Source organism: Gymnoscopelus braueri (assembly GCF_963280865.1).
Source record: "Gymnoscopelus braueri genome assembly, chromosome: 9".
Lineage (NCBI taxonomy): Eukaryota > Metazoa > Chordata > Actinopteri > Myctophiformes > Myctophidae > Gymnoscopelus > Gymnoscopelus braueri.
This window is the reverse complement of record NC_137610.1, coordinates 37,272,938-37,285,646: the sequence shown is the minus strand read 5'-3', so window position 1 is coordinate 37,285,646 and position 12,709 is coordinate 37,272,938. Positions and strand designations below refer to the sequence as shown.

The window sequence follows — 12,709 nt, the reverse complement described above, 5'->3', positions numbered from 1 at the left end:
TTCTCATTTCTATTCCCCTCATAAGGAGGTGGTTTGAATTTTCATCCTTTAAAATATATAAATATTAATAATATAATTACATTTGTATTTAATTTTCCATTTTTCACATACCTTTCACAAAGGTATGACATAAGTGTATTCACATTTTGAATGTTCTAATCTACATGGAAGCCTACGTCCATGTAGATGGGTAACTCCCGACATTGGGAGAAAGCTAGGTTCCAACCTCCCTCATCCCTCTCTACTGGAAGAGCATGGGGGAGCATCTCTGTCTATCTCCACTTCATATATGGAGCCAAAGTCAGTCTGTGCTTCCTTTGCTCCACCAAAGGTTTCCCCGTCAGCCATGTGCACGGTTCTTCCTTATTATATATATATATATATATGGGTTTCTATATATACATATATCTGCCTCAATACATGTATATGGTTCTACACATACATATACTCCTTAACAAAGGGGAGAATTCTCCCCTTTTCAGTCAATGGTCTGAACCGCCAAAGGGGAGAATTCTCCCCTTTTAATTATTTTCTTTTATTCTGTTTTTGAATTCCTAAAAAGTTTCTCTAATTTTTTAGTATAAATTTATAACCCTAACCCTAACGAATTAATAATAAAAAAAAAGAAAAAAAAAAAAGAAATCCATTCACTTCAATGTTAAAAAATAAACGGAATAATTCACATTGTTTCTATAAAAAAATGATAAAAACCCTGGCAGTGGGTGATTTTATTATGAAAAAACTTTGGCGGTGAATGTGTTAATGCATGTATATTTTCTATAAATACATGTCCTAGGTTTCCCCGATAACTAAGTGCACGGTTCTTCCTAAATATATATGTATATATATATACAGATGCGGTCTGCCTACATATACACAATATATATCTGCCTTAATAATACACCTTTTGGTCAGGGTTTATGCCTTTTATGCATACAATATGCAATCGTCCTGTGGTCCCTAGATCTTTCTTTCGCGCTGAGTGATCAATTCAACTAGATCGTCTCCTTGTTCCAGGTCACGGTGCGGATACGGGGGAGTTAGCCGCAATTAATACCACTACTGTTACTCGCCAAGCTTTTATTTCAACGACCTAGGTATCTGACACACCTATGGGCAGCAACACATTTAATTTTCGCTATTTCTACTCAAACGCAAAACCTCGTTTTGAGTGTAATTTTCTGTCCAATTGGTCCAGGTTTAAACACTACAAACTATGTTTTCCTCCCATTTTAAACAGGCAATTTCCTCTCCAATAAGAGGAGTGGCTGGATTTTTAGAGGAGTTCTACTAGCCTTAGTTTTTGTAGGTACTGGTTCCTAGAAATTGAACTGAGCAAAAGTTGTAGCATTTCTCCATTAAGCCACTGTCATCTCCGCAGATGATTGTGAAATCACATAACAGTGTGCTACTCCTTTTGGCAAATTTCAATGTGTTACCTCAGCTTGAATTTCGTCAGTGTGTGTGTATTTGCGTGCACATAGGCGTGCATGCCTTATTCTTAGAAGTCAGACGCTATAGGTGATTCTCAGAAGTCAGTGTGTCTGTATGTGGGTGTATGTGTGACTTGTCCAACAGCTACCCACACACACAAAAAACGCTTACTTTGCACCTTGCATATATTGCCATATATGGGCATACTGAGGGGTTAAATGTCCCCCAAAATGTGTCTTATACCTGAGCATAATTCAGTAAATGCAATTATACTGCATATTATCAGCAATTATATATGATTAAATTAAATCATTAATCAGAAAATCAAATGATTCACACTTGCATGTGTGCATGTAACATTTGGTTTAAACTATCAAATCTTGGGTACTCTTTGACCTCACTGATCAGCCATAGATGCAGGCTGTATGTCACTTACGCAGTGAGTGCAGCTCACATACAGGAAATGCACATAAAGGAAATGCAGGCCTCTGCCTGCTGCAAGCCTTCGAATGCACCTCAGCAGTCATTTCAACCAGTCAATATCATATTCTTTCTTTAGGCTAATCAAGTGATAACATCATTTAAAGCCTATATCCTAAAGTGAGCTGTTCAACATAAATTACGTTCTAATACATTTCCAGATGTTCAACACTACTTATGTAGAGTCCCCTGTATACATGGCACCCATTTAAGATGTGGGACATGGTTTCAGCTATTTGTTCATGACCCTGATGTATACAGTGAGGAGCATGGTTGCCTGGAAACCAGATGGAGAGGTTAAGTTTAGATGGTAAAACCTGCAACCTCGCTTTCAGAGTAAAGACAACAATGCATTCGTCTAAAGCAACATTTTTTAGCACAGAGTGCGAGACAGAATGGTCTGCAGCAGGGAGACATGCAGTCTTCCCTTGCAACCTCAGTTCAGTCCAATGCTGCCGCTGCCTTTGTTGTTGTGCCCATAAGAGGCGACCTCGGGCATTAGTCAGTGGGAGTTGGTGTTCTGTTCGACACACAGTCATAGATGCTCTGACAGAGATACTGAGGTCAGATATAAAGTCCTCCGAGACAGCCATCGCCTCAGAGTTAGACCCTACCCACTTCAAGGTAACATCAGCCCAACAGCACAGATCGTTTAAGTCCGGCCAGTCTGACCACACACCGAAGCCGGGAGAGCAACTGTCTAGCTTTCCACTAGGTTTCCTCCTGAAGCCTAGGAAGCTAGGATCCGAGCCACATGCCAGGGGGACCTTACGTCGTTTTAGGTCCAGGAATAGAGATGAACGTGCAAGCTCTCTCACATACTGGTCATCATTGTTCAGCATATTTAACAAGTGGGAATATATATCGTAGCAATATATGTCCATTCACACACACACACACACACACACACACACACACACACACACACACACACACACACACACACACACACACACACACACACACACACACACACACACACACACACAAACTAGCTAATGCAATCTACTGCTGCATCTGTGCAGCACTACTATGCTCCCTATGTGGTGCCTCGTCTCAACCAGCTTCTTCTTGCTCCATTCCCACCCATGGCCACACGTAGCCCGAACCTTCTGATCGCCCACTTCCTCCTCACCACCACTTGCTCGTCAACTTAACTTCCTCCACCACCACCTCAACTTCACCCTGTGCATCATTACAGAGGGCGAGCATTTATCTTTCTTTTGCTTTCGATCTCCACCCCATCACTCTCAAATCGCAGTTCAAGCTGTGCTGAGCTACGTCTTTGGCTCAACCTTCTCGCCAACAGGAATGGGATCACCTTCTCTGATCAACTGACTCAACCACACAGCATCAGATCTTACAACGATGCCGCTCCTTCTTTCAAGTTTCAGATCTTCCCACAACAGAAGATGGTTCGCAGCAGAATGGCCTCAGGAGCTCGCAAGGGAATGCCGAGTTGCTTCCTCTGCTCTCTTCGAAATATACGCTATAGTAGGCGCACCTCCGAGGACACCAAGAGCCCTACCGTAGACTTGCTGTCAATATGCATCCATACCGTTCTTTCTGGATACAGCATGTCTCATTTTGCTCGAACCTTAGAAGCCATGTTCTTACTTGATTTTTAGTTTTCCTCAGATGCTCAGAGTTTACCTTCTCAACCCTTCTCTTCGAACCATGCTGTCACGCTTGCATTCCAGACCTGTTTTACTTCTCAGACACACCATGATTTTTTTGTTAAAGCAAAATAAAACGAATCAATTCAGTCAGCTTATTCTTACGTATTTTTCTTCAAAGTTCAACCATGGCTGAATCCTTTCGAGAAATCCCAGAGTGTGAAGTTGACAGATCCCCTCTTCACCTCAGAGTCCGGCCAAGTGGCCACTTGATTCTGGTTCCATCAGCACTTATGCTTCATACTCTCCTTGTCTGCCATTTCTCCCATTCATCACTCGCGCTACCTCAATCTCCCGAAATTGCAGGACACTTAATTCAAATCACAAAGGAGGCATAAAGAGTGAGAAGGGAGAAATCAAAGTGAAGGAAGATGAGCAGTGGATATTCAGCCACTATGGCAGTAGTATGATTTTGACTTCATTTTACCACAGACAGAAACACAGCAGCATACAGATAAAGGCAATACATAGTCTCCATACAGTAAATGTATCATACATCCCAGCACACAATATTGTCAGTGAGGCAGTTTGTTCAGTGCTTCAATGGCAGAGGGGAACAAACTTTTTGAGGTCCCATATCTTCGTCCAGATGGCAGTATTGTGAAGTAATGATTGAGGGTCTGATCCGTGTCATTTGCTGTTATGTGTGTACTAAGCATGTGATGGCACTGTCATTCATGTCTGAGAGTTTGGGTGCAGGAAGGTTGATGACATTAGAAGCAGTATAGTAGTAGTTTGTTTTTGATGGAGATGGTGGAAGAAGCATGGGAAACAGTACAGCAAGCTTTTGTAAAGCAACAAAACAAGGTGCGGTGCAAGAAACAGCACTGAGTTTACGCATAACATGGAGTCTTTGCTGGAATGGTTTATGGATAGAAGTGATGTGTTGATTAAAAGTGAGTGTATTGTTAAATTATTTAAAGTAATTGACCTGTATTTCCTTGGGTGGAGAATGGGGTGTGTTTGATGTGCTAATGACCAGTTACCACCCCAATAGACAGACAGACAGACAGACTGACAGACTGACTGACTGACTGACTGACTGACTGACTGACTGACTGACTGATTAAGTTACAGCGCGCGCACACACACACACACACACACACACACACACACACACACACACACACACACACACACACACACACACACACACACACACACACACACACACACACACACACTCACACACACACACACACACACACACAGGTTTCGTGAATTAATAGAAGGATGATATAGTCCTTGGGCCAAACCCCAAAATCTCACATATCGGTACCACCTGGGATGGCAAATTCTAGTTGGGATTTTTTTATTCCTATACATCCCTAGATATTATTTTTGTATGATAGACCTTCCTGAGGCCCAGCTAAATTGGGGTTATCAGTTGCTAAAGTTACCACCCCCCATTAAAAAATTGCATTTTAGACACATGTGCATATCTTGGTATTGGCTCACGTTCAGGACATATTACAATGTTTTATATTTTATGTTTGGTATCATTTGTAAGGGGACACTTTGAGCTTTCATTCAAGCCCTTCAGTGACTATGTATGATAAGTACAGTGGTCACTGGAGCTCTTCAAACCTTTAATAACCTTTTTTTTCTCACAATTTCCGCCTAAACCATATATTTTCTTTTAGTTCTGTGGCATCAAGAAACATCAGAGACACAAAACACAACAACTGGAATACTGACATGACCCTAAGGATTCAGGAAATGTATAATTTACCCATAGTATTTCATTCTGAGGTGGTCATTTTCAGCCTTATCTTAAACAAGCACTTTTTATGAGAAATAGACCGGTCAATAGGCATATAAGAAAGAGTACCACTAAACCTCCCTAAACATTGATACAAAAGGGTTTTCAATTGATTCTGGTACCTTTAGGCATGCTTGAGAACATCCCAAATATCCAGGAAAATATACTTAGCAGAAAGGCATAATTTTCAAGATGGCATCCAAGATGGTTGCCAGGAGCTTAAAATGTCTATATCTCAATTACCATTCAACCTAGAAAGTTGGTTTTGGTGTCGTAACCCTAGGTTTTGGATATCATCGCCCCCTGGCGATCACACAGAGCACACACTGGACTCCCGAATTCCAATTCCTATTGGATAGGGTCGTGTGACGCAAAACACCGGCGACCGGTGGGGGTATAAATACCATTGCGTCACATGGACTCGCCCTCTGAAACCTTCCACTCTGCACGCCACACTGCGCACAGTGCCGCCATGGCCCCCAGGCAACCCAGACCCTTTGGGTCAGGAAGCAAAAGGATTTATGGTAAGACCTTGACAGACATAAGTCCTGTCCCTAGTCACCAGCCCAGACAGACCCTGGTCTGACCGGCTCGTGACAGAGAAACCAAGGCCTCCTCCTCCCGGACCCTGCCTAGCAGGTCCAGAGAGGGCTTGAGGGGCCAGCCAGGCAGAGAGAGAGAACATGCCCCCAGGCATGTCTTGCATTCCCTGGCCTAATCCGGCTGCTGCCCACAAGTAGGAAGAAACCACATGCCCTTAGGCATGTGTTCACCTGGCTTGAGCCAGCTCCTACACCCAGGATCGTGCGCGCCATCTCAGATGCCGCCACGTCCAGGCTGTAGAAAGATGCAAAGGTCAAAGATGACGACCAGTCAGCGGCAGAGCATATCTCCTGCATTGACACCCCTTTGTAAAGGGCCCAAGATGCAGCTACACTCCGAGTAGAGTGGGCCCTCAGTCCCAACAGGACAGCGGCACCACTAGTCACATATGCCAACCGAATCGCCTCCACGATCCATCTGGACAGAGTCGGTCTAGCCACCACCTTCCTCTGACCCCGGCCAAAGGAGACGAAAAGCTGAGATGACTCACGATTGGCCGCCGTCCTCTGACAGTAGAGCCTTAAGGCCCTCACTGGACAGACAGTGCAACCGTCTGTCCTCCGCCGAAATGAACGGTGGAGGATGGAAGGCCCCCAGTTCTACTGGGGCCTGGGCAACCGCGCCGGTCTTAGACACAAACGTCAAGTTGGGTTTCAGCAAAACCCTCTTGCCGTCGTCTGAAAACCACATGCAGTCCTCGCTCACAGAGAGCGCTTGCATGTCACTGACGCGTTTCGCCGTGCAAAGGGCCACCAGAAGCACCGTCTTCAAACTCACGATCTTCAGATCTAACGTTTCAAGAGGCTCAAAGGGGGGCCGACACAGTGCGTCCAGCACCACAGTCAGGTCCCACTTAGGGAACAAAGGTCTGTTCACTGGCCTAGCACGCTTGGCGCCGGCCATAAACCGTCGCACCAGCGAGTGCTTGCCCACCGACTGGCCATCGAACCCATCGTGGCAGGCGGTGATGGCAGCCAGGTACACCTTGATGGTGGAGAAAGCCAAATCATGCTTCTCACAGGGGCCTGAAAAGCCACCACCGGAGGTGATTGCTCCAGGCACCAGGTCTCAAACATATTCCACCTAACGTCGTACTGACGTCTGGTAGAATCTGCCCTAGCCCCCTGTATAGTGGCCACCACTGCAGGGGGCAGGCCTTGCGAGTTTAGACTCGACCTTTCACGGGGTAAACCCACAGATCCAGAGCCTGGGGGTTCTCGTGCCAAACCTCGTCCCCGCCTTGCCTCAGAAGGTCTCTGAGCAGGGGGAGAGGCCACGGCTCGTCGTAGAGGAGGGGAAAGATTTCCGTCCTCCACGTGCCCCATGCTGGTGCTACCAGCAGAACCATCCCACCCCGGGTCCTGATCCTCTCCAACGTTGGACGGATCAGACCCAGGGGTGGAAAGGCAAAAAGTAGACCGCTCGGCCACTCGAGCTCTGGGAGGAGTCCCACAACCCCCGGGCTGAGTAGCCTTCGTGGACAGCCCCCCAACCTGAGAGGCTGGCGTCCGTGGTTATCACCTTCCAGGACACTACAGCGCCTATCTTGACCCCTTCGGACAAGAAGGTCGCCTGTGTCCACGGTTGGAGTGACAAAACACAGCGTGGTGACACTACCACTTTCCGAGAACCCATGGAGTGCGGTATCCTCAGAGACCACATCCATCTCTGGAAAGGTCTCATGTAGAATCTGCCCAGCTGGATCAGGTGTATGGCCGAGGCCATGAGGCCCGCAGCTTGCATGCATGTCCTGTACGTGACTTTGCGCCCTAGGCGCATGGAGCGCACACATGCCAAGATGCTCGTTATCCTGTCCTGGGACAGGCGTGCCATCATCGTGGTGGAATCCAAGGATATCCCCACGAAGGTGGCTTGTTGGGATGGAATCAAAACGCTCTTATGAGCGTTGATTGTGAACCCCAGGGACTGCAGGTGCAATGGCCAGGTGTAGCTCGGCCAATGTGCCGAGCTACCTCTTCCCTCGACTCCGCTGCCAGCAGCCAATCGTCTATGTACGTCGCCAGACGCAGACCCTGCTGACGCAGCAGAGCTATCGCCGCCTCTGTGCATTTCACGAACACCCGGAGCTCAGTGACATGCCAAAGGGGAGCACCGTGTACTCGTACACTTTGCCTTCGTAGCCGAAGCGCAGGAACTTGCGGTACCGTGGATAGATTGGGACGTGAAAATAGGCATCCTTGAGGTCTATACTCGTCCACCAATCTCCATGACGTATCGTTTGCAACAACGTCGCCGTTGTGAGCATTCGAAAGTTGAAGACCTTCAGAAATCTGTTCAAACCCTTGAGGTTCAGAATAGGTCTTACGGATTGTGGATTTGGATTGTTCTTACCAGTCACCTGTGACAGCTGTCCCCTTCAGCTTTGATTCCTGAAAAAACTGCTCCACCACCAAATAATAGGCCACACCCACTTCATCAACTACTTTAATTGGACACAGGTTTTTTTTATTTATTAAAAAAAGGAGCAGTGTGATGTCCAAAAAGTGTGTTATATAACTTTTAATATGTTGTTGGCTATGAATGAAAATCCGCCTATAGAGAAAAATAACAAAATGTCAAAAAATATAAAAAGCTGCTCCAATGGAAAGGCTATCATATTTTTATTTACTTATATTGGCCCAAAAAACAATTTAGTATAGGTAAGGTTTTGCCGACTTAGTGGTACCGATATCTGGTCTGGCCCAAGGACTAATAGCCTTTATAGTTATATCACCCCTCTCCTACCACCACTCGTTCACATCCTTGTATTCTCTCTCTCCATCTCTCCATCTCTCTCTCTCTCGCTCTCTCTCTCTCTCTCTCTCTCTCTCTCTCTCTCTCTCTCTCTCACACACACACAGGCATTCTATGGCTTTTTTTCATGAGGTTATGAGCTTCATACTGTGCAGGAGACGAGGAGATGGGAGGGCATCAGGCAGTGAGAGTTCAGTGTGATTGGGCCTCAGGGAAATCACTCACAGACACAGTAGGAGGGTAACCAAGCACTTCAGATTAAGCAACAGAAGCTATATTGAGTTTTAACTCATATCAATAGGCATCAGCGTCAATATTGCAGACTTTGGGCTACAGGGTTCAATGGTTATTAAAGCATTGAATCCATATGATTATAAATAGTTTTTTTTATTTGACCTTTATTTAACCTGGAGTAAAATCCCACTGAGGTTAAATAGCTATTTTCCAAGGGAGCCCTGGGGCACAACAGACAGCAGTGCAAACTAGGAATAAATCAAAATAACATAATTAAAACAGAAATAAAACTATATTTCAAAACCTAGCAACTAAAAACATTGACAGTTCATAGAAACTGCCTCCAGCTCCTTCAATTTGGATTTAAAAGCGTTTAACAGGATCATCGGATCTAATTTCTAGGTACTTAGCCGATCATTCTGCAAAAGCCCTTTTTTCAAGTTCCTTACAGGCTTGTGGGACAGAAAGCGTAAGGAAGTCCTGAGAAGGCAAAGAGTAACATCCAACAGATGTAACATAGAAGTACAAAGGTAGTGGAGCATACAAGAATTGCCTTGTAAATAATCACTGGTCCGACCGAACTCCCACTAGGCAGAAACCTTCATCTGTGACACTCTCCAAGTTCATCTGTGACACTCTCCAAGTTTGAAGTCAGTTCGTCCGACGGTGCCAGAGTTGCCCGACACACACACACACACACACACACACACACACACACACACACACACACACACACACACACACACACACACACACACAGGTTCCTGAAATGTATAGATACAGTAGATGTGGCAATTTCCAATGCTTGCTAAAAACTTTTTTTTAAAACTATAATAATGCCGCTGTCAGGCAGAAACCTTGTATCTCCTATTTCAACTTTTATTTTTTTTGTAAATTAATAACCTATTTTGTCACACAAAGGTAGCAAAAATAGTGACGTGCCGCAATGCGATGTGTGAGCTTGAAGATCTGCTATTTTTATGCTAACTGCTATGTTTGACAATTTGTTTAAGTGAAAGTGGTTAAATATTTCTTGAGAAGTATTAACAAGCTTTTGACTAAATAATAACTACTATTAGATCCATTAGAAAAGGTTATTCTTTTAGTAACAACCTTTTGGACATACAAGGTGTCCGCCTGACAGCGAAGATAAGCAATCTTGTATGGATGACAACTAATATCTCTCTGTCTTCTCTATCTCCCTTTCTCTCTCTCATTCTTTGCTTTTCCCCCTTTCTTTCTTTCTTTCTCCAGTCCCTGTTGCTGGTCCGTCAGGAGATGGTAGTATCCCAGAAGAAGCTTGGTGATTTTTGCGAGGCTCTTAAACAGTACTTGAAGAACGTCTCTGCTCAAAGGGACTGCTTCCAGTAAGTGTAACTGTTGCTGCTATACATCCACCATTAAAGGTGCTGTAAATCAGCGATTCTCAACCTGTGGGCCATGAGGATATTGCAAGTGGACCCCCAAATAATTGGCAAAACACAAATATTATATTGATAATAACATTAATATTAAAATATTTATGTAAAAAAAAAAAAAAAACGTCATGGTATGTTTTATTACAGTATAGTTTGCATTGTGATAAATAGGAACTTTAAGTACATTAATCCAAGCCGTAACACAATCGATTGATTGATCATTAGAATACACAAAAAACATGAAAATGCCCTGATCCAGAAAAGGTTGAGAACCACTGCTGATTTATTGTTTTTTATATAGCTCTATATTGCAGTAATCTTTGTTGTTTTGAACAGACACTCTGTTCAGTAACAGGGATCTACCCGTCTTTCCAGCTCTTTAGTAAACAGAAAATACATGTTCTTGTCGGGATACCATTTTGATCCAATAGGGAGAGAGAACTCATGCGCGATACAGGAAAGAACAAGTGCAACAAAAGAAATGAGCAGACAAAATTGGAACTGGAACACTACAAAATGTAAGTTTATATATGGGTTCTCTCTCCTGATTGGATGACATATTTAACCCACCTGAAAATGTATTTGCTGTTTAATAAAGAGCTTGGAGAGTTGGTCAGAATATAAAGCTTTAACTTTTGAGCAAAACACATTTTGTTTTAACCCAAGAATATCACTTACAGTACTTTTAATTGTTATTAGGTCCTGTACTACTACCATTGGTAGCCGCAATATTGCAGCCCCATTTATAGTTGCAGCTACATTAGCTACATTAGCTCTATTATTACTAGAAGTTAGAGCTGCACAACTAATCCAAAATCTTAATTTAATGTTTCACAATTACGGTATGTTGCAAACAAAGGGTTGCACTCAGATAGATCTGTTTACTTAATTTAGTAATTCATTATTCAATTAAGTAAACAGATAATCAATTAGACTGTAACCCATTCTTGGCAACTATATATTTACAGATGAATAGGAAAAAGAGGTTGCGCATCAACAATGGGTTTTCTCAGTGGAGTATACATATAAAAAGTAGGAATAGAAAAAAATCCCAAATCAATGGAGGACAAAGTACTCACATTTCCACTTTTTTATTGGCACACACCAATAAACAAACGCTTAATGCTCTGATGAAGGCTGGATTTAGGATGTGCTACCTTTTTGGGATTATTTCAATTCCTACTTTTTATATATTTATAGACCGAATATGTATCTACAGAATATGTTTCACTATTATGTGATAGTGAAGCTTGGCAATTAATTGAAACCATTAAGCCAAATATATGGAACTGATTATTATTATTCAAATGTTTTTATTGAGTTTTCAAGACACATACACATAACAACATATAACAAACTACAAAACACCACAGACACTAGTACACAATATCAAATGAAACAAATACTCATATCAACCAGTCATTAATTGACCGAAAATGCAAGGACATTTTAGTGCAATATATTTTCATGAGAAAGGCAAATGGCTATACTGCACTGGCTATATTGCAACAGTATATGGAACTGATAAGCACAATTAGCAGCGTCATTATCAATAATCGTGATTCCAATTTTGTACATCTGCTATAATTTTGAATTTTAACACAAATCTTCTCTTCTGGGGGTCCCTGGCACAAAACATTTTCAGATGGGGGTCCACAGAAAATATATATCAATTTGGGGGTCCTTGGCAACTTGGGTAGGCAACTGCCTACCCAATTAGCCCTTGCCCTGTGGCTGAAAGACAGACCGAAAAAGATTAATATTAACCCGACGTCTCTGCTTAACGATAGATGGACGGGCACTTGGGCAGCAAGTCACCTTCCCCCAACAACACCTCCAAACATAATTTGCGGCCCGTCAATTATAGAGGGCGCTAGTGCGCCGCACCACCTCTCCCAAACCTAGATCTTCCTTGAAAAAATATTACTTTTAAATATATTCTACAGCCTATATATTTTAAGTGATCAAAACAACAAGGTAAATATGATATAGTTAATGACTAGTGAGTGAAATGTATAATCTGCCATAAAAAGTAGATAAAAAACATTCTACGTTGACTAAACTTAATGCTGTGGGCGCAAAAATCTTTACCATTGGTTCGCCATGTTAAGTTTCGCACAGTTCACTCTTCAATGCAAGTGAACGGGGCCACCTTGCGCAGGTTTGGAGCGCACAGCGCATATAAACACATAGAACTGCACTGACTGCTGCTGCTTAATGCTTCAACGAATGACTGTATCGGTGATCTACAAGCCCACACCTGGGCTTGTAGATTGGTGCTGTTCGATGCGTGAACTTATAAAACAAAACAACTTTTTGTCTGCAATGAATGGATATGGATCATATAA

The 12,709-nt window shown here is 43.2% G+C and overlaps 1 protein-coding gene across 2 annotated transcripts in view; it reads left to right on the top strand.

Annotated features, from left to right (window-relative positions):
* necab2 (N-terminal EF-hand calcium binding protein 2) overlaps positions 1-12,709 on the top strand; it is a gene marked incomplete at its 5' end in the record, with an annotated part of 144,101 nt that overhangs the window by 120,476 nt on the left and 10,916 nt on the right. For both annotated transcript variants that reach the window (XM_080438689.1, XM_080438688.1), the window contains one exon: positions 10,198-10,310. In XM_080438689.1, the coding sequence (XP_080294815.1) occupies positions 10,198-10,310 (113 nt within the window). The remainder of the gene's footprint in view (positions 1-10,197; positions 10,311-12,709) is intronic.